This window comes from Pipistrellus hanaki, assembly GCF_964339955.1.
Source record: "Pipistrellus hanaki genome assembly, chromosome: 1".
Lineage (NCBI taxonomy): Eukaryota > Metazoa > Chordata > Mammalia > Chiroptera > Vespertilionidae > Pipistrellus > Pipistrellus hanaki.
Genome location: NC_140503.1, coordinates 48,161,100 through 48,183,999, shown reverse-complemented (window position 1 = coordinate 48,183,999; position 22,900 = coordinate 48,161,100). Strand labels below are relative to the sequence as shown.

Here is a 22,900-nt window from a genome sequence, read left to right as displayed (position 1 = left end):
ATATTTCTAAAGCAAAATTTTAACCAAGTCATTATCCTTCTTAAAAACTGTCCTCGATTCCTCATTTTCTGGACTTTTTGCAGCTTTATCTTTTTTTTTTTTTTTTTTTTTTTTAAAGTTGATACCTGTTCTTTTTTTTTCTTAATATATTTTATTGATTTCTTACAGAGAGGAAGGGAGAGAGATAGAGAGTTAGAAACATCGATGAGAGAGAGTCATCAATCAGCTGCCTCTTGCACACCCCCTACTGGGGATATGCCCGCAACCAAGGTACATGCCCTTGACCGGAATCGAACCCAGGACCCTTCAGTCCCCAAGCCGACGCTCTATCCATTGAGCCAAACCGGTCTCGGCTGCAGCTTTATCTTTAATATCTTATCATCCAAATGCCTAAGACTACATACATTGTTTCCCCCCCACATGTTTATTCTTGTTGTTCCCATTTCTTAAATTTCTTTGCCATCGCTGCCTGCTAAAATATAACCATCAAAGCTCAGCTCAACTGTCTCTCTTCTAGGAAGCCTTCCTTCATCTCTCCCCATTTTGAATTAATCTCTCCTTTGTGCTCAGTATTTTATAGGTTCTGCCTCTTAGAATAATCTTGTTTCTATGTATCCCCTTCTTGTTTTGAACTTGAAGGCATGGCTCATACTATATTCTTCTCTGTGTTCCTTGCAGTGCTTAGCACACAGACATGTTAATTTTAATATATCAACTATAGTGTAGTTTATCTCCCAACCAGTTAAAAGAAGAAATCAAACTGGTAGCAAAAATGGGTGGTGGTGGGAAACAGAAATTGGATAAGGGCAACTGAGGGAGAGAACTTAGTATTACATTAGGAAGATAGCTGGTTTCTGATCAAAATCAGCTGCTGAAGATCATTTGTCAATTATGTCATTCACACATTAATGGTATATTAATTATACCGGGCCCTTGATGTCCTTTCTGTGATCTGGAACAATGGCTACTGAAGGTCACCAAGGACAGAAGGGGAAAGTATTATATAAGGAAACCATGAACATGAGGTAAGTTTTCGGACTTGTCCTATGTGATACACTTGCATGTAACCCAAGTGAATCGGTGGTAAAATGCAACAATAAAAAAGCACCTTGTTGTAGGCCCTGGAGATGAAATGGTGCCAAAAACCAACACCCCCTCCCACCTGGAGCACAGGCAGTGCATCTGCTGAAATTAAGCAGCACCTAGGGCTGAGTTTGAGCGGGTCCTAGTGGGACTGCTAAGAGGGCTATGAGGCTTCCAGCCTTGACTTCACCTGGGCAATTTTTGCCTCCTAAAATTTTAAATTCTCAATCAACAGTGGCTATCTGACTGTGAAGTAGTCTCAATGGTGAAAGTCCTGCATCAAAAGAATCCCAAGACTGGGGGAACGAAGTGGGTATCTGAATAAGAAATAGAAAATAAGAAGGGTCTGTCAAACAGCAAGCAAATCTTTGGTGATTCAGAAGGATAATCCTCATAGCCAAACTGCAAGCCTGTGCCCCCAGCTGGGGGAGGTAGGTGTCAGGACAGAATTCCCATTTGGCACTCTAGGGCCTGGACATTTGTGTAGGGATCTCAGAATCTCTGTCTCTGACTACTTTTTATGGGGTTGGAAGACACTCGGCAACAGTTATCTTGAAGCCCAATAGGCCCTGCCAAAGCAAGCCACTCACTTTGTTTCCCACCATACCAGTCCAGTACTGGTGCTCTGTGATTTTCTTGGGGTGCTCTTCTGCCTGCAATATTCTTCCTTCACCCCGTATTCACTGAAATTCACATGCATCTTTTTGAAGCAGTACTTGACCAAGAAATGAAAATAAAGTGATTGATCATGTAGAATTTTACACAATCAATTGGTTAATTTTCTATTCAATTTCCTTCGATGACTGTTCCAAACTGTCCCCAGCCTTCACTCTTTCTGCCAAATGTAAACAGAGTGAACAAATGGTAACTGTAGTGGAAAGAGCACAGGCTTTGGAATTAGGCCAATTACAAATCCTAGCTGTGACACTCAAGTGATAGGACTGCAGCCAAGACATTTAACTTCTCTGAGCCTTAGTTTTTTCAAATGGAGATAATATGTGACAAATGTTAACTGGAATTATTGTGATGATCATTTTGCACTATATACAAATATAAAATCATATTGTACACCTAAAATTAATATGTCCATTAAACCTCAATAAAAAAATGACAAAAGATTGGGATACTACTTTATTTATTTTTAATTTATTTTTATATATTTTATTGATTTTTTTTTTTTTTTTTTTTTTTTTACAGAGAGGAAGGGAGAAGGATAGAGAGTTAGAAACATCGATCAGCTGCCTCCTGCACACCCCCTACTGGGGATGTGCCCGCAAGCAAGGTACATGCCCTTGACCGGAATCGAACCTGGGACCCTTGAGTCCAAAGGCTGATGCTCTAACCACTGAGCCAAACCGGATAGGGCACTACCTGTTTTATAAGGGTTGTTACGAGGTTTCAACAAGAAAGTTTACGTAAATAAGCATATAGGAAAAGTGATCAATGTCGAAGGCAGGAGGGAACAGGACATAAAAACATAGGACTGTAATGCATTCAACAAGAGGTTGAATCAGTTAATTTGTAAGGTTCTAGGTTAGTTGCAGTGAGGGATACAAAAGAAATGACTTCCATTTATAATGAAAATACAATCTGTCTAATATGGATTAAAGTAATTTATTTTGACAATGTCACGTTAGTTAATAAGAACACTTTACCATTCATTGCATTTTTGTTTACAAAGCCTTCAAAGACGGTGAAGATTACCCTTATAATTGTAGCTCTTAACACTGTTATTATAATAATAGAGCAGAAATATAATCTTAGTCACAACCCCAGTGCACTAAACTTCTATTTTCCTTCCCAAGACTTTTTCTTATAGGAGGATGAATACACTAACATCTTGCTATGCTGCTTAGTAGCTTCAGTTATTCCTGTCTTATGAAAGAGGAAGCAGGGTTAGAAATGTCTGATGCAAGGACAAGGGAAGGAATTTAATCCAGATCATTTAACTTCACTTAAGGCTTATTGTTACCCCGATAACAGAGAGGTAAACCATTTTTTAAAGCGTATACTAGGTGTGTAGGAATTCTGGTTCAAATGCTTAGATGAAGCCTGTTTTCAGGAGTCATTCCACTACCTTTATTGTGGGTATTGGGCTTTTCTTTACCTCTTCCTTCTCCCCTTTCCAGTTCTCACTTTTTTCTTTCCTGTTTTCCTGTCTTGACCTGATCCTCCTAGCTGGATCACACCTTCTTTTTCCTTTTAAAGCATTCTGAACATTATAGGATCACTTATTCAACGACAAATTATTGAGCACCAACCGTAACACATACCAATGGTAGTAGGTGCTGGCAACACAATGAAGATCTTACATGAATCACAAATCACTCCAATGGCATTTACATTTTCTCTTTTTGCCTCTCCTGGGAATCTTAGCTTTTAGATAAATGCCACAGTTCCCACTCCCTTAGCATACGCTTGAGTCTCAAACACGTTATACAATGCAACTCCGAGCCACCCCAAGGACGCCGGTTCGAGACCCAACCCAACCCAACTTGAACTCCAATTCGAAATTTCCGGAAGGGAAATCAAGATCAGAAATGAGCCGAAACCGGTTTGACTCAGTGGATAGAGCTTCGGCCTGCGGACTGAAAGGTCCCAGGTTCGATTCCGGTCAGGGGTATGTACCTTGGTTGCGGGCGCGTCCCCAGTAGTGGGTGTGCAAGAGGCAGCTGATCCATGATTCTCTCTCATGGATGTTTCTAACTCTCTATCCCTCTCTCTTCCTCTCTGTAAAAAAATCAATAAAATATATTAAAAAAAAATCAGAAATGGCATTTTCAGGGCGTTCCCTCGAGCCAACTTCCGCCCACCCCGTACCAACGCAGAGAAACTTCCGTAGCGGAGGCCTTAGGAACATTCAGAGAAGACATCCTACGTCTGATTTCTCAACGAGACATTTAATTTTTTGTTTATCTGGGGAGGCGGAGATTTTGTAAAGGGACAGGAAGAAAAACAACCGGTTGTTATGACAATCAAACGTCCGGAAAGCTCAGCCAATCAGCACGCGGGAGTGCCTCCCGCTTAGCCAATGGGAAGAGCGCACGGCCGCCCAATGGGGGCGCGAGCGGCGCGGCATTTGAATCCTGGAACCCGGCGACCTCGAAGGTCCCCGCGCTGCGGGCTCCGAGTGCGGACCTAACGGCGCCGCGGACCCTGAGCCCCCGTCCCGCCGCGTCCCTCCTCGGGCGGCCGCACGCCCGCTCGCCTGCTCCGTCATGGCGCTGCTCCGACGCCCGGCGGTGAGTGAGCCCGGCCAACAGCCCGGGCCGCGGGCCTGGGCCGCGCAGGCCCCTCTCGGCCGCCTCTCGCTTCTCCCCCCAGCTCCGAGCTGCTGGGGAATAGGACGTCCCAACCGACCCCCGTTTTCCTCTTCTTCCGGCCCCCCACTTCCCCTCCTTCTAACCCCAGCTTTCCCCCATCCTCCGGAGGCCCGCTTCCCCGCGGCCTGTCCCGTTTGGCCGGCCTCCCCGGGCCTGGGTTCCGCCGGCCGGTTCTCCGCCCCGGCGGGCCTCTGAGCTGGGGAGAGGGTGGGAAGTCCAGGCAAACCCCGGGAGGTGGCCCCTGTGAAGCGAGGATGGAGCTGGGCCTGGGACCCTGGGAGCCATCCGAGTGCTCTTTGTCGTTAGAGAGCCATCAGATAGCTGCTATCTGGACACCCGCCTCCTGGGGTTTCCTTCCTCTGTTCGCAGGCGCCTTACCAGCTGGGATCCGCGGTGGGGATGGGGAGAAGGACGGGAAGGAATTCCCGTGGTCAGTAAGATGTTCTCAATGTTTGAGCAAGCTTGACCTCATTTATTTCATCTTTGCAAAAACCCAAGTGTGAACGGTGTTTTGGATATTTTCCCTGCGGGCTTTGAATTGTACTGGGATCTACTTTTTTCCTTTGGTGCCGAGTTCCAACTTCCTGGCTGTAAGGCTGGCTTTAAAAAGCTGGGTAGAAATTTAATGGCATTACCAGGCTTCTACCTATAAGCATGAAACTTTCAAACACTTTAAAAAGTTGGCTGTTAGCCCTAGCTGGTTTGGCTCAGTGGATAGAGCGTCAGCCTGTGGACTGAAGGGTCCCAGGTTGGATTCCAGTCAAGGGCGCAAGCCCGGGTTGCAGGCTTGATCCCCAGGAGAGGCCATGCAAGAGGTAGCCAATCAATGATTCTTTCTCATCATTGATGTTTCTCTCTTCCTTCCTACTGAAATCAATAAAAATATATTTTTTAAAGAAGTTGGCTTTTACTGTTAGAAAAATTGAGCAGTATGACTTTAACCCCCCACCCCCCACATGTTTTTATTGATTTCAGAGAGGAAGGGAGAGGGATAGAAACAATGATAAGAATCATTGATTGGCTGGCTGCCTTCTGCACACCACCTACTGAGGATGGAGCTGGAAACCCTGCTTGTGTCCTGATTGGATTCCAACCATGGCCTCCTGGTTCATGGGTCAATGCTCAACCACTGAGCCACACTGGTGGGGTTGAACAGTATGACTTTTGAGAATCCTATTAAGTTGAATACATTCTGTTTTTACTTCCTATCCTTTTGTGATCAAAGTCAAACTGATGAGTAATTTTTTTCTAATCTACCTCATAAAGTTCTTTTATAGTCAAACTAGAGGCCCAGTGCACAAAATTCATGCACAGGGAGGGGGAGGAGTCCCCTTAGCCTAGCCTGCACTCTCTCCAATCCAGGACCTCTAGGGAGATGTCCGACTGCTGTTCTACAGTTGTACATCCCTCTCACAATCCTGGACTGCTGGGTCCTAATCGCTCACTTGCCTGCCTGCCTGCCTGGTTGCCCCCTCTCTCCCCGCCAGCCTAGTAGCCCCCCACCCCCCCACCCCGCCAGCCTGTTCGCCCCCAACTGCCCACCCTACCATCCTGTTTGCCCCTCACAGCTCCCCGCCGGCCTGGTTTGCCCCATACAGCCTGTTTGTTCAGTGGTTTGGTTGTCCCTTGGGCTGGCCCTGGGTAGCTGGGGGGCTGAGGGGACTGGGTGCAGGCATTTATTTTTTAAAAATATATATATTTTATTGATTTTTTACAGAGAGGAAGGGAGAGGGATAGAGAGCTTGAAACATTGATGACAGAATCATCGACCAGCTGCCTCCTGCACACCCCCTACTGGGGATGTACCTGCAACCAATATACATGCCCTTGACCGGAATCGAACCTGGGACCCTTCAGTCCTCAGGCCAACGCTCTATCCACTGAGCCAAACCGGTTTTGGCAGGTGCAGCCATCTTTGAGGGCTTGGCAGTTAATTAGAATACTCCCTCATTGGCTCTGGTGCTGCCATCTTTGTGAGGGTGTGATGGTCCCTTAGCATATTCCCTCTTTATTAGATAGGATTCTTTTTTAAAAAAATATATATTTTATTGATTTTTTACAGAGAGGAAGGGAGAGAGATAGAGTTAGAAACATCGATGAGAGTCATCGATCAGCTGCCTCTTTCACGCCCCCTACTGGGGATGTGCCCGCAACCAAGGTACATGCCTTTGACCGGAATCGAATCCGGGACCCTTCAGTCCCCAAGCCGACGCTCTATCCATTGAGCCAAACCGGTCCCGGCTGTGACATACTTTTAACCTCTATAATAAAATTAAATTTCTTGGGTATGAATTGCTTTTCCTAGCAGGTTTTGTTTCTAAGCACATTTTGTCTAAAACAGGTTAAGGCCAACTAATAATTGTTATTTCATGTAATTCCAACTTTATCTGAATTTCAGAGTAAAACTATTTTACCCATAAAAACTACTTTTTTTCTAAGTAACTTTAACATAAGAGAAAGTCCATGTTATGGTAACCTCATTTTAAAAGGCTGTGTATCCACAAGATCATGTCTACACAAGCACGTCTTATTTCTAGAGTGGTATTCGAATCAAAGCTAGTGTAGCTTTTAAACAGCCTGTTATAACTTAAAAAAAAAGAAATCCTCTCTAGAGGATGTGTTTTTATTGATTTTAGACAGAGAGGAAACGAGAGAGAGAGAGGTCGGTGGGGAGAGGGAGAGAGGGGAAGAGAATCATTGATCAGTTGTCTCCTGTATGTACTCTAACTGGGGATTGAACCTGCAGCCTTTTGATGTACAGGACAATACCCCAACTGAGCCACCCAGCCAGGATTGCTATAACTTTTTAATATAGTGTCTTAATTGCACTTGTGACTTATCTGTGTAAAGGAAAGTTTTCAAATACTCCAGGTATCTTTTATATATAGGGTTCTCTAACAAGTGACATGGGTACTATATGAGAAAGTCACTGACCTGTTAAGCTCCTAATGTCATTATCCTATCTAATAAAGAGGGAATATGCTAATTGATCCTCACACCATTGCAAAGATGGTGGTACCCACAGCCAATAAGGAGGGAATATGCTAATTGACTGCCCTGTCCTCAAAGATGGTGGCACCCACAGCCAATAAAGAGGGAATATGCTAATTGACTACCCCGCCTTCAAGATGGCGGCATCCAGTCCCCTCAACCCTGCTGGGGCTGCAGGCAGGCAGCAAGGACTGTCTCCAGTTTCCCATTCCCCTCAGTCCCCCAAGCTGCCCAGGGCTGGCCCGAGGCGCAGGCAAGCCTCAGATGGTGGCTGCCCAGCCACCCAAGGTCAGCCTGAGGCCCAGGCAAACCTCACATGGCAGCTATCCAGCCGCCCAGGGCCACCTGAGGTTCAGATAACCAGGGCTGGCCAAAGCTTGCGCTGCTGGCAGTGGCAGCAGCAAAGGTGTGATGGGGCATCACCTTCCCCTGATCACAGGTTGCCTCCCGCCCCTGAAGGTTCCTGGACTGTGAGAGGGGGCAGACCAAGCTGAGGGACCCCCCTCCAGTGCATGAATTTTCATGCCCCAGGTCTCTAGTTATAGTTAAGGTAGATGAGTGATCTGCCTAATTTAGAGTGATGTTATCAAACAAAATAGTAATTTTAGATTTCCTGAAATGTACTTTTTTCTCTTGCCAATAGATCTCATCATATTAATCTCCTAAAGCAATTTTGAATTTGGTTATCTGACATTAGCCAAGTGTTTTCAATTGTCCCAACTCTTTTTAAATTTTTTTAGGTCTCCACTGATTTGGAGAACGTTGACACAGAAGTTAATTCCAAAGCGAAGAGTCATGTGACACTCCGGAGAGCAGTTTTAGAAGAAATTGGAAATAGAGTTACAACCAGAGCCACACAAGGAGCTAAGGTAACAGCTGAGGACTGTATGGGCACCCACTGGAGCAACATTGGCTGTCCCCCTATTCACGCATCTTTCCCTTATAGAAAGCTCCGAACACAAAAGCTCCTGTTCAGCCCAACAAAACAACAAATGTCAACAAACAGCCCAAACCTGTTGCTTCTGTGAAACCGGTACAGATGAAGATGTTGGCACCAAAGGTAGGAAGTTCTGAATTTATAAACATACTTCATGAAGTGGCCTGTTTTTGGCTAGGCTGCAGGGTGCCTTTTTCGCGCTGCAACTGTTGAAGAACATTCACAGTGAGAGCTCTACTTTGAAATAACATTGTATAACAAATGAGTATATATGCATTTTAGTGATGATACCATAATTTAATTTATGACCTTGAATAATAGCTAATTACATTAATACCCAAATAAATTTAGTGATCTCAGAGTGAAATTTGGTAGTTTCTGTTAAAATAATCCACCGCAAGAATGAACTTGCCCAGAAAGACTATGGAAGCTCACCAATCTGTGACTGGTTAGCTCAGCCTGTTTCCCTTCCACCACATTCAACTTCATGCTATGCTGTCATCCCTAGATTATATACATTCATGTGATTAGCATGAGACTGGCTCTGTGGTAGGTGCTGAGAATACAACAATAACTACTTAGCTCTTTCCAGTTCAAAGATATGTATATATTATTGTATGAAGTTTTTTGAGGTGAAACATTGGTTAGAAGAGAAATATATACATCAAACACTTACTATATGCATCCAGTTATGTTAAGGCTGATAAAGGGGCATCTTGCCTTCACAAAGCTTGTCTAGAAGGGGCATATGTACCTGAAAATTAAATTAGTAATCCTAGGAAACCATCCTACATGCACTTCATAGAATAAGTGGCATTTGTAAGGATAGGGAGAAGCTGACAGGAAAAAGCACCTTTGGGGTGGGGTGGGAGTGGGGGTGGGGGAAACAAAGCAGAAGCAAGAACCAAGGCACCAAATGTGTTTTGGGTGAGGAGTCTACAAGTCTAAGTTGGGTCAGGAGATTGTTGTGAGGAGGCAGAAGATTAAGTTGGGAGAAGGTTACAGTTGTATTTGAAGGCCTTGGAATTTGGGTTTTTTTCTGAAGGCAGTCATTTTTAACCTTTTTTTTTATCTCATGGCACACATAAACTAATTGCTAAAATTCTGCAGCACACCAAAAAATACATTTTTTTCTGATCTGACAAAAAAAAAGTATGATTTTGATTTACTCACACTGAATGGATATTGTCTTGTTGACTGTTGTCATTTTTTATTTGACTATTAGGGAAAAGAGGTCAGTGTCCCTGATTAATCAGGAGTTGCATGTTTTAAAAACTCCTACGGCACACTGGTTGAAAATCGCTGCTGTAAGGCAGTGAGGAATCTGAAAAGTGTTGAGGAGAAGGAGTGATGGCGGCTGGGTAGGGTGGGAGAAAGGGCCATAAATGAGGAGGAATTGCAATTGTCTAAGCTGGAGCTGATGAGCGTCTTGAAGCAGTCTATATGGGTGCTCGGAGACAACATCAAACGTGTCAGGATGTACCAGAGCTCCTTTCCCAGACACATCCTGTAGGTGGAAGGAAGTCTTTGGATATGTTGCTTGGAGTGGAGGAGTGAGACCCTTAAGCACTGAGTAAGAAACCAGTTAGGAAAAATTTAATAAAAAATGGGGCAGTCAGGAGAGAGAGATAGCTTAGGGGTAGGTGTCTTGTTTGGCTTTAGATGTATTGAGGTGACAGGAAACATCCTCTGGGAAATATAGTTAGAAATGTGGACCAGCAACATCTGAAGGAGGGACAGAAGTGGGAAGCTTCTACCTGGAAGAGATGGTGGCAAGATGTTGCTGTACATAAAACAAAAAACCTTTAAATTAAGAGCTATAAAGCTCAGAACAAATACTCAAGATCAGCCTTCCTTTAATGGGCCTTTCCCGCGAGGTTTCCAGTGGCCTAACTGCCAGACCCAACGCAGCTTTTCAGACCTTGAGCTCTTGACTATGACTAAGCATTTATATGGATGACTGTGTATGTGGTCCCTCCTGCACTACAGGAGGGCCTTTTGTCAGTACATTCTCCATAACTAGTAAATCTGTTTTTAAAAATTTATCCTAAGAAAATGATTGCAGAGACAATTGAGGACTTTTAAATAGTGTTGTAATGAATTTTTCATAATAGAGATATATTCTCTATTAAAAGATCAGTTAAATCCATTCAATGAAATGCTGTGAATACCATGTTTTAATGGAATACTTAAAGATGCCAAAATGCATGTTAAGCCCTGGCTTGTGTGGCTCAGTAGGTTAGGCGTCCTCCTGTGCACAAAGGGTTGCCAGTTCAATTCCTGGTCAGGGCACATGCCCGCTGTGCACTTGATTTTCAGTGGGGGGCCTGCATAAGGCAGCAAATTGATGTTGCATTCTAACATCGATGTTTCTCTTCCTTCCTCTCTCTCTAAAAGTCAACAAACTATTCTTTTTAAAAAAATGCATGTTACATTAGAAAAGTCAAATTATTACATGATATGATGCAATGAAACCCCAAATTTGCTTTTAAAAATGTTTTTATATGTAAAATATTGATGATACTTTTACTTTTTAGTATTATGTTGGGCTTAAGATTGATTTTTATTTTCTTCCTACAAATTGTCAGACTTTTCACCATAGGTACATATTACTATTTGAATTGAAGAAGGAAAAAAGACAAAACAAAAACAAAAATCCAAAAAAACCCCAAAGAACCAAAAATATGAACAAAACAAAGGGAGGAATTCCCTTCAGAACTCCGCTGACGAGTTCCCTTTTCTCCACATCTTGGCTCACTCCTTTTCTCTAGCTTCCGGACAAAACTGAGGCCACTGTGTTTCAGATAAAGAATGATGGGCCTCTGGCTCAGTTTATCTAAAAGTCATTTCTGAGATGGAAACGTGCGTCCAGTTTCAGAATGCATTGGGGATTGATGAACAAGAATTGTTTCCAACTCAAAGGCACCTTCCTCTGAGAAAGAGAGCAGAAGTGACCATGACATCTGCAATGCAGGGGAAGCCCCCCTGGAGGGTAGCCCCTCTGCTCGCCTGTCTCTCGTCAGCCCTCTGGCTTTGGCTCTGCCTTCTGCTCCATCTGCAGAGTCATTGTTGCTCCGTACAGGTGTTTAAAATACCTGTCCCTACAGCTGCTTCAAATGCCAGTGAAGCACAGGTGTCTAATTCCATTCCACAGCATATTACATCCCCTAAAGCTGAGCAGGGAAACCGATTTCACCTTTCTGCAGTTGTGTGTGCCTATGTGTTCATGAGTACACAGTCTGCTACAAATTGGGAACTGATCAGAATCAAGTTTTACTTGGAGTCTTTCCTTGTTTCACTTAATTGACATTGATTTATGATGTTTGGCATCAAAAATTCAATAAATAAATAAACTTTGGTCCTAACTGGTTTGGCCCAGTGGATAGAGCATCGGCCTGTGGACTGAAGGGTCCCAGGTTCGATTCCAGTCAAGGACATGTATTTTGGTTGCTGGCACATCCCCAGTAGGGGGTGTGCAGGAGGCAGCTAATGGATGTTTCTCTCATTGATGTTTCTAACTCTCTATCCTTCTCCCTTCCTCTCTGTAAAAAATCAATAAAATATATTTTTTTAAAAAGAAAAAAACTCTGGCCTGGCTGGTGTAGTTCAGTGGTTGAGTGTCAACGTATGAACCTGGAGGTCACAGTTTGATTCCTGGTCGGGGCACATGCCTGGGTTGCGGGCTTGATCCCATTGTTGGGTGCGCAGGAGCAGCCGATCAATGATTCTCTCTCATCATTGATGTTTCTCTCCCTCTATCCATCTGAAACCAATAAAAACATTTTTTTTTATATATATTTTATTGATTTTCCACAGAGAGGAAGGGAGAGGGATAGAGAGTCAGAAACATCGATGAGAGAGAGTCATCGATCAGCTGCCTCCTGCACACCCCCCACTGGGGACATGCCCGCAACCAAGGCACATGCCCTTGACCGGAATCAAACCCAGGACCTTTCAGTCCGCAGACCGACGCTCTATCCATTGAGCCAAACCGGCTTCGGCCATTTTTTTTTTTTAAAGAAGCAACTCTGTGTTTTACTAAGATTTGTGTAAATACCTATATATTTGCCTATCAGTATTAATCGTTCTCTCAACAGGCCCAGCTCACTCAGTGTCGGTACTTGGAGAACTTCGGTAGCCTTGACTCACACTTCACCCATCTCTTGATCAAACAGAAGTTCAAGTTCAGCAAAACCTCTCATCCTCATTGTTTCTGATAGGACTTTAGTTCACATAACTCATTTGTTCATCTAACTTGAAGGTTTTAATTCTTTAGGCTGATTTTGTCATTCAGAGGTTTGTGCTGCATAACTAGCTGATACAGTTTTTTATTTTACATGCAGCAGCCCTGGGCAGAGGGCCCCACAGTTGGTTTACAGGGCTTAGGCTACTTCTTGCATGATCCTTAAGAAGGATTCTGGAATAATTAAGCTGGAGTCCAAAAGGAATGCTTTCAGAAAATTATGCTGGGAGTTTTGGGATAAAGCTAAACTCAGGTGTACTTCTGAACAGACATGAGTAAACATTTCACGCTGCTAAGGCAGCACATGGCAATAATCTCTGCTTCCTTACACCAGCTTCCTGGAACTGACTGTCCTTCCTGGGGAGAGTGAAAATGCTTCTCCTTGAAAAAGGTGACCTTACACTAAGCTGCATGTGCTTATTAAAACGTGCATTCGGTTCCAGTCACTCTTGCTCAGTTCCTTCAGTGAGTTCAGTTGCTTTAGGACAAATCTAAACTCCTTCGGTAGATCTTGCTCATCTTTCCAGCACATGTTTGCTACCTCACGTTCTGTCTCCCGCCTTCCCAAATCAGTGTATAGTCCCCTCACTTGCCTTTAACTCTTGGCTTCCGCTCGGACTTTGTCCTGGTGTGCCTTTCCCTACTCATTTTCCTGAAGGACTTCCCCTCTCTGGTAACTGTCCCTAGGTTTCTTCCCAGTACCCCAAGTAGCATTTCTTATTTATTGTAGCCCCTTGAAATTCTTATATTCTTGAATAAATGTTATACCTACCAGCATACCTCTTGTTCTCCCGGCCCTTACTTGGTTTAATAACTTTGATTTAAGAGGGAAAGGTCTGTTTTAAATTGCTATGCATATTTTGTTGTTAATGTTTTATTCTTTTCTAAGATTGGAAACTGTAATCATTGAGCTTTAATGTAAATCAAAATTGTTTTTTATACAGCATACTCTTTCTATATTTATTACTTTAATACATATTCTTTACAACGTAGCAATTCTGTTAGGTTTTACTTTGAGAAGTACCTCTCATTCTTTTAAAAAAGTAATGATGGTTATTTATACTTACTTACTAAACACTTGCTTTAACTTAAAATGTTTTTAATGTGTGATTTAAAATATCACCCCATCAACATAAGAAAATAATTAGTGGGTGTACACTTGCTCGGTCTTTGCTTCCTTCTCCTATTTTATTCATAGGCTGGAATGTGCTTTTCTGCTTTTTATCTGTCAAACATTTTCTCAGTTTAGAATAAATTAGTTGGAGAGAAGAAAACATTACACTGGCAGAAGAGGCTAATGTGAACTGTCAGCTCCAGGAATCTCTGAACCCAGGTGTCTAAGCTTCTTTCAATAAATATTCATCAAACACCTACTGTATGTTAGGGATGACATAAGTGTTTGAGTGAAGCAAACCCAGGGAGAGGAGCAGGAGACGTGTCACAGGGAACAGGGAAGATCTGGCCCTGCAGAGCCGGGAAGCCGATGTGAAGACTTAGGGTTTCACTTTGAGTGAATTAGAGAATTTTAAAGAGGAGGCTATCTCTAGAGACTTCATCTACTACATCATGACTTATTCACCTGAAATTTGTTGTTTTGGTTTTAACATATTTTATTGATTAATGCTTGATTTTAGAGATAGAGTGACAGAGACAGAGCGAAACATCGATTTGTTGTTCCACGTGTTTATGCATTCATTGGTTTCTCTTTGTATGTGCCCTGTCCGGGGATAGAAACTGCAACCTTGGCATATTGGGATGATGCTCTAACCAACTAATCTACCCGACCAGGGTTATCTGATACTTTTAAACCAACTGGCTCTGCACGTATTTGACGAAGGCTGCTCCTAAAGAGGTAATGCATGCACTTTAATTTTGTCGATGTAGGAGCCGCATCCTGCACCTGAGGATATCTCCATGAAGGAAGAGAACCTCTGCCAAGCTTTCTCCGATGCTTTGCTCTGCAAGATCGAAGATATTGATAATGAAGACTGGGAGAACCCTCAGCTCTGCAGCGACTATGTGAAGGATATCTACCAGTATCTGAAGCAGCTCGAGGTGAGTGGTCCTCTGTGTTTTGCTTGTGTAAATGTTGAATGCACCACAGGGCTGGGAAGGAAACGAGGTCAGCTCTTTAAACTTTTAATCCTCCCAACAGGTTCTGCAAACCATAAATCCACATTTCTTAGATGGAAGAGATATAAACGGACGCATGCGAGCCATCCTGGTGGATTGGCTGGTCCAGGTCCATTCCAAGTTTAGGCTGCTACAGGAGACCCTCTACATGTGCGTCGCCATTATGGATCGATTTTTACAGGTAAGTGCGGCTGCGGGGACTTGGTACCAGGGCTCACAGAACATCGTGTTTATGGGATGCCAAGATGTGGCAGCTCTGAAGAAAAGACCAAAAGCCCATTTATGAGAAGACAGAGAACTTCAGAAGCTAGGATGGGAAGCTCTCCAAGTGTGTCAAACCTCTGGGGGTTCTGAGCAGTGGGGGGCATTTTAGTTAGGCCAGCCTGCTGAACAGTGCTTGGGGAAAATGCATTGCCACCGTCACTCCTGAGGGAGGTGTGCCAGCAGATGATCCACAGTCAGTCTGAAGCGTGTGGGACTGTGATGCTGGCTTTCCTGGCTTGCTTGCAGTTTCCATAGTGTGGTATTCTTTGGTGAGCTTCCTCTGAAAAGTGAAGAGTTTGGTTAGAGAACTTTTTTTTTAAATATATATATATATATATATATATATATATATATATATATATATATTTTTTTTTTTTTTAAATATATTTTATTGATTTTGTACAGAGAGAAAGGGAGAGAGATACAGAGTTAGAAACATCGATGAGAGAGAGTCATCGATCAGCCGCCTCTTGCACACCCCCTACTGGGGATATGCCCGCAACGAAGGTACATGCCCTTGACCGGAATCGAACCCGGGACCTTTCAGTCCGCAGGCCGACGCTTTATCCACTAAGCCAAACCTGGTTTCGGCCTTTTTAAAAAAATATATTTTATTGATTTTTTACAGAGAGGAAGGGAGAGGGAGAGAGAGTTAGAAACATCGATGAGAGAGAGACATCAATCAGCTGCCTCCTGCACACTGCCGACTGGGGATGTGCCCCCAACCAAGGTACATTCCGGTCAAGGATGTGCCCTTGACCGGAATGGAACCTGGGACCCTTGAGTCTGCAGGCTGACGCTCTATCCACTGATCCAAACCGGTTAGGGCAAGGTTAGAGAACTTTTAAGTTTCCAACCAGGTGTGGCATTGAATCATGGTAGAAATGGAGGAGGCAGAATTTTTTATAAAAGGGTTGGGGTGTGTGTGGGAGTGTTTTAGAATGTGAAATCTCAACTGAGGAATGTAAGAAATTAAGGTGAGAGGCAGAGTGATTATCAAAATACTTATCAATTGGTAACTCAAAAACACCAACCACTTAGAAGGGCATGTACCTTGGTTGCGGGCACATCCCACAACCAAGGCAGTGTGTAGGAGGCAGCTGATCAATGTTTCTCTCTCATCAATGTTTCTAACTCTCCATCCCTCTCTCCTCCTCTCTGTAAAAAATCAATAGAATATATTAAAAGAAAAAATATATTCCTCATCCTTACGAGGCCATTAAATTCCTGCTTTTTGGCGTGGCCTCATGCTGACTCAGACCATGCTGAGTGCCACGTTGGGGCTTCCCTAGACACTCAGCCAGGACGATGGACCGGGAGCAGTGGCCGGGAGTTTGGTTGTCATGCATAATTCTTCTCCACTCAGCAACTGAGTCCTCTTGGACTGGTGTCTGAATCTCTTATCAGGCCATCTGCTTTTACGTTGGGGAAAATACATATTTCCTAGGGTTTTTGATCCGATGAGGTGATGGTTAGAATCTCAGCATTGTGCCTGGCATGTCGTGAGTACTGACTGTTAACGTTTAGGCTTCTGATGTGGGAGAGTCGGTGTGCACATCTCCAGCACTCGGCTCCCTCTCACTCTCTTCCACCCGGATTTCCAGTCTTCTTGTTTGGTGTGACTTGGATACGCTCTTCTCCAATTAGGTTCAGCCAGTGTCTCGTAAGAAGCTTCAGCTGGTTGGGATTACAGCCTTGCTTTTGGCCTCCAAGTATGAGGAAATGTTTTCTCCAAATATAGAAGACTTTGTTTACATCACAGACAACGCGTATACTAGTATCCAAATCCGAGAAATGGAAGCGCTGATTTTGAAAGAACTGAAATTTGAGTTGGGTCGGCCTTTACCACTACATTTCTTAAGGCGGGCATCAAAAGCTGGGGAGGTAAGTGCCTCCAGTTCTGTAGGAGACTTTATTTTGCTCCTTGTTGTCTCAGCCCAGAAACATTGATCCAATTAAAGGGAAACTTACAGGAAACATCTTTTAGATGAGTCCTAATACTTATTGCGTCAGCTCTTAAGAGAAATGATCTCACATTCTGTGTTTGTGACATACTGTAGAGCAGAACGGTTCCTGGGAAGGAAAAGTGAGTTTAGTGGATTTGTGTTCTGAGGCCTCCACGCAGAATTTTGCAATACAGTAACTGTGCTGCTTCCTGTCCCTGGCTGTCCTTTCGTAGGTTGATGTTGAGCAGCACACTTTAGCCAAATATTTGATGGAACTGACTCTCATTGACTACGACATGGTGCATTATCACCCGTCCAGAGTGGCAGCGGCTGCTTCCTGTCTGTCCCAGAAGGTTCTAGGCCAAGGAAAATGGGTGAGTGTTGGATTTAACAAGAAATTTGTCAAGTCATATTTTAGGACCTCTTGGCAGGAAAAGCATTAGCATTTTTGCAACTTTATTATTAAGCAATTGTCCAAAGGCATAAGAAAGCTGTTTGGAATGCTCCAGATGGAGAGAGTAGGTGAGGACACCATGGTACACAATGCGTTACAGAGTTATAAAGAATGACCAAGGCCCTGGCCAGTTTGTTCAGGTTACACCATCAACCCTAGGACTGAAAGGTCTTAGGTTTGATTCCAGGTCAAGGGCACATACCTCGGTTGCAGATTCAATCCCCGGCCTTGGTCGGGGTGCCAGTAGGAGGCAACCAATGCTATGTCTCTGTCACATGGATATTTCTCTCTCTCTCTCTCTCTCTCTCTCTCTCTCTCTCTCTCTCTCTCTCTCTCTCTCTCCTATCTCTCTCTCTCTGTCTTCCTCCCTCTCAACCTTCCCTTCCACATTCTCTAAAAATCAGTGGAAAAAATATTCTCACTCCTCGGGTAAGGATTAAGAAAACAAATAAGGAAGGCCACCAACAACTGATAAGATTTCTTGGATATTTTGTTAAGTGAAAAAAGCAAATTGTGAAGCACACAAGACAAAGCAAGGCCAAAGCCCAACTGATTCACCAGTATAGATAAAATGAGCCACTTTTAGATTCATACAAGGAGCCAAAGATGCTAGCCTTGGGCCTTGTCTTGCTCGCCAAAGAGAACAACATGGAAACAAAGGGGACCGTGTGACCACAGTGCAGGGCATGGGATGCCGTTTGTGCAGGAGCCTATTCTGGATTGCCACCAGGCAGTTGTATAGTCAGTAGCTGAACCTGAGAGCAGCAGAGCAAGAGCCTCCTCAGAACCCAGGAGGGTATGAGGAATGGTCTCCTAACAGCCTCCCGGGGGAGATAGGGAGGTGAGTGGGAGCTGGCTTAGAGACAGCTCCTCCCAAGCTGGCCATCCCCTTGTTCTGGGAGGGTCACAAGACAGAGAAGCTGTGGCTCAGGCCTCTGCCTGCATGGCCCATGTGACACATGCAAGATACCAAGGCATCATGGCAGAGCTGTTTCCTCCATACAGGTGTGTATAGTTAACATTTTATGTAAGAAAGAAGGGAAATAAGAGAGTATATGTATGTGTGTTTATGTATTTGCTAAGTTTTTTTTTTTAATATATATTTTATTGATTTTGTACAGAGAGGAAGGGAGAGAGATAGTTAGAAACTTCGATGAGAGAGAGTCATCGATCAGCTGCCTCTTGCACACCCCCCACCGGAGATCTGCCTGCAACCAAGGTACATGCCCTTGATCGGAATTGAACCCGGGACCCTTCAGTCCCCAAGCCGATGGTCTATCCACTGAGCCAAACCGGTCCCAGCTGTATTTGCTAAGTTTAAAAAAAATAAAGGCAGTAGACCAAAAAGGAGTGTAAATGGATACCCATAGGTTTAGGTGGGAACAAGGGAGAAGGTGGAGGGTGGGAGCAGGACTTCTGGCTATAATTTTTATTAACTTGTATACAATATAATGTAACTTTTTAACTTTTGAACAATGCAAATGTTTTATGCAAATCATAAAATGGAATTAAGAAGAAACAATGTCACTATCAAATTGGTAACAGAACATAGGGAAGAATTAATTCAAACGTCTTGTGAACACAGCATTCTGATTATTGCATTCTTAGTGGGATTCAAAGTTAGACAAAACAAAGGACCAGAAAAGGCAACATACTTACAGTTTACTTAGGAAGTTGGTTAATAATCTGTTATTATAATTCTGAAACTATTTTTTTTTTTTTAAATATATATTTTATTGATTTTTAACAGAGAGAAAGGGAGAGAGATAGAGAGCCAGAAACGTCGATGAGAGAGAAACATCAACCAGCTGCCTTTTGCACACCCCCTACCGGGGATGTGCCGGCAACCAAGGTACATGCCCTTGACCGGAATCGAACCCGGGACCTTTCAGTCCGCAGACCGATGCTCTACCACTGAGCCAAACCGGCTTCGGCTGAAACTATTTTTGTATTGTAGGATAAATAAATAAGCATTTCTGTTATTAATGATGTAAAATGTTCACTATAAGTAGAGAAAATATTGTTAGCAATTAAAAACAAAAGAGAAAACTCGATAATATTAAATCTGTTTTGGAAATGTCAGTAAACGCATAATGAGAGAGCCGAGAAACAGTGGTAACAGTCAACATACCTAGTAGCCACATCTTGATTACAACTAGGGCTCCTTTAAGAAGGCTGATTACAGGGCTATCGCAGAAGAAGTACAGGATGAGCCAGATAGCAAGCAAAGGTCAATGCAGTGGGTTACAGCAAAAGGAAGTGGGAGCCCTAACCGGTTTGGCTCTCCCTGTGTTCTGGGAGCTGATTTCATAGTACCAATACTTGTGTGTTATTTCAGGATTTGATTCTGCTTAGTTCTTTCTTTTTTTTTTTTTTTTTTTTAAATCATTTTTAGTAGTAAGATTAAGTTGTGGTTTATTTTCCCAGTTACATTGTACATGTGAAAGAGATGTACTTCAGCTTTTATTTATTTATTTATTTATTTATTTATTTAATATTGTATTGTTTTTTTACAGAGAGAAAGAGAGAGAGGGATAGAGTTAGAAACATTGATGAGAGAGAGACATCGATCAGCTGCCTCTTGCACACCTCCTACTGAGGATGTGCCCGCAACCAATGTACATGCCCTTGACCAGAATCGAACCTGGAACCTTTCAGTCCACAGACTGACGCTCTATCCACTGAGCCAAACCGGTTTCAGCTGTACTTCAGCTTTTAGTATTTATTACAGAACTGAAGTGAGGTCAGGTTACGTATCTTCATACATGAAGTCTTATTTTCAACCAACAACTGTCCTTTGCTTGAGTTTTGTCTTCTGGAAGGCTGGGTGTGGGCTTCTCTGAGTGCTCTCTGTTCTCCAGGGCTGAGAGAGTCCTGGGTGGCCTTTGCTCTTCCCGGTTCAGTAAATTAGGTTGCTACCTGTGGCCTATCTGCTGTCATAGTTCTGGACCTCTGACTGACAATATGGCTCTTGAGCTCCCCACCAGCCACTGCCGCTCTGGGCTTTGATGGGGGATGTGGCATGTCCTAGTCCCAGGTCTCTGCCATGAGTGTGACAGGCGTTCCTTTGTGGGTTTTGTTTTTCCTCTGCCCCACTCGCCATCCCCTTTCAGTGTGGTGGGAGGGGTAAGCATGAAGCTTTGTTGTGTGAAGTACCCTACGTAACCCGAGGAACCTTCTTTAAAGAAATAATGATGGGGCACTTTGGCTTGATTTAGCTGAGAGCCGCACGACGCCCTGGCTCAGTCCTGCGCAGTCAGCCATTCTCTGTGTGCTGGCTGCTTTGCCGGGACCGCGGTAGTGATGCGGGCTGTGATGGCATTTCCCGGAGGGCTGTCAGCATGAGTAAGATGGGCTCTTCTAAAGAGGTGAGGCTTTATCGTGCCCCTCTCTTGGGTGTGTTCCAGAACTTAAAGCAGCAGTATTACACGGGGTACACCGAGAACGATGTGTTGGAAGTCATGCAGCACATGGCCAAAAACGTCGTGCGCGTGAATGAAAACCTGACCAAGTTCATCGTAAGTACTCCTTGCTAAGCTGTGAGAGGTATTGACTGTGGTGTTTGCATATGTGTATCTCTTTGTTTGTGTTTTCATGTAAATATGTTGGCATCTGTGGGAGAGTTTGTTTTAGCACAAGCTCTATATTTTCCTAGCACACAGTGGATGGAGCATACCGACAAACACTGAAAGCAGTTTCTTTAACCAGTTCACTGCCACGCGTCCAAAACAGAAGCCATCCCCATTTCTTCCATGTGCGCTGGAATATTTACGAATTTAAGTTACCGTAATCTTTATTACAAACCTAGAGATGTCACTAACGAGTCTGATTTTAAAATGGGGCGATCCAAGTGGATATGCCAGATTTGCGGCTACAGAAGCAGCTGGTGTGTGAGGAAGGTCCGCCGCTTGTGTCTGTAGATGCTTGTGGCGTACAAAGGGTTAAGACAGGCCAAGCTTGTCCAGGCCCAGGTTAGCCAGCCAGGCAGCTAGCTGTCCTACCGATGTATCCACGCCTGTCCCAGCGCCCCGGGAGGCTCGGCCGGCAGGGAGGGCTGGTCGGCGTGTGTTCCGGAACAGCGGGTCCACTCAGATGGCCCAGAGGAAGGCTTGGGAGCCTGGGTGATATTGCTCAGAGCCTTTGTCCAGGATCCTTTGGGACAGTGACTGAGAGGCACCTGCATGGCGAGAAGCCCACTCAGGAAGCATCCGGTGTAGCCCACCTGAGAGAAGGAACCGGGGAGCGGGGCGCTGTCCTGAGCTTGTATGACACAGAATATCAGCTTCACAGAGGAAGGCATTTGTACCCCGCACCCTGGTTTGCTTTCTTACGTGGCGCTTCAGCGTGGTCAGCACACAGTGGAAGCATAATGTTTAAGTCCTGAGGGTATTGTTAGGCAGTCGCCACTCATGTTTATTGCCAGGCCTGGCCCTCCTGTTATATCCTGATGGTAGGTACTTAGGTACAATAAGCACCACCTCCCCCTTCTGGTGGCTTATGGGAGAGCGCCTGCTCCTTGGAGCTGGAGGTCATGTGGTCCCACCAGCTGGGCCTGCTCCCTCACTTGGCATGGAGGGAAGTGGTCAGGCCCAGCACAGTGTGGCCTCAGAGCACTTGCTGGCCTCTGTGATTCGGCCTCCCCCTGCCATTGAGATTGTGGGTCTGGCCCTTCAGTACTTGTAAATTAGACAGGAACAGGTAAGGGGGGCCGGAGGGGTCCTGATGTGTCCTTAACCGCAGATGGCTTCTGCAGGCCATCAAGAATAAGTATGCGAGCAGCAAGCTCCTGAAGATCAGCACGATCCCTCAGCTGAACTCGAAAGCCGTCAAAGAGCTCGCCCTCCCTGTGATGGGGCGGCCCTAGGCCCCGGTCCCCGGAAGGTGCTCGGTCTGGCACCTTCTCCTGCTCATTTGGAACTCCTGACTTTGTATGTAATTCTTTGGTCTACTCCATGAAACCCCTTCTCAGACCTATTTTCTAACTATATATTGAAGAAAAATAAAGCTATTGATTTTTCTTAACGTATCCTGTGTGTATTTGTGCATTCTATACTGAAGAAGCCAGTAGACTCTTGCTTTGACTAATTTCTCTTTGAGCTAAATGCATATAAATTACTGCCTTTATGGCTTTGGGAGAGACCTTCCTGAACTTCCTACCATTTTCTCAAATGCAAAATCTAGAACTTGGCTTTAGTGATTGCCAAATGAGTCCTAAAGTTCTTGAATATGAAAAGATTGATTCATTATGAACATTTAAAAGGAGAGGCTAATCATGGCTATTCCCTTTCTAGAACCTTCTCAGTTATTCTCTTGATTCCCATAGGAACACCTGGCCCACTGGTACTGTGGCTACGACAAGTAACCATCGCGATGGGTCTCAATCTCACAGGCTCACCGAGGCTGGGAATAGCAACCCTACGGGGCCTGTGACTTCCTGTTAAGTAGAAACTTGGAATGCAGTTTCCTGTTGTGCTGTTTCAACTATGTTATGGCTTTGTTTTGTTTTCCCCAGTAGGCATGTGATCA

The 22,900-nt window shown here is 44.2% G+C and overlaps 1 protein-coding gene across 1 annotated transcript; it reads left to right on the top strand.

Annotated features, from left to right (window-relative positions):
* Nucleotides 1-4,118: 4,118 nt before the first annotated feature.
* On the top strand, nt 4,119-22,400 carry CCNB2 (cyclin B2). The gene is made up of 9 exons (XM_084873959.1): nt 4,119-4,325; nt 8,138-8,266; nt 8,344-8,457; nt 14,462-14,632; nt 14,733-14,891; nt 16,622-16,858; nt 17,154-17,294; nt 20,782-20,892; nt 22,128-22,400. The coding sequence occupies exons 1-9, from the start codon at nt 4,302-4,304 to the stop codon at nt 22,236-22,238; spliced, it is 1,197 nt and encodes a 398-aa protein (XP_084730085.1). The 5' UTR covers nt 4,119-4,301; the 3' UTR covers nt 22,239-22,400.
* Nucleotides 22,401-22,900: the final 500 nt, after the last annotated feature.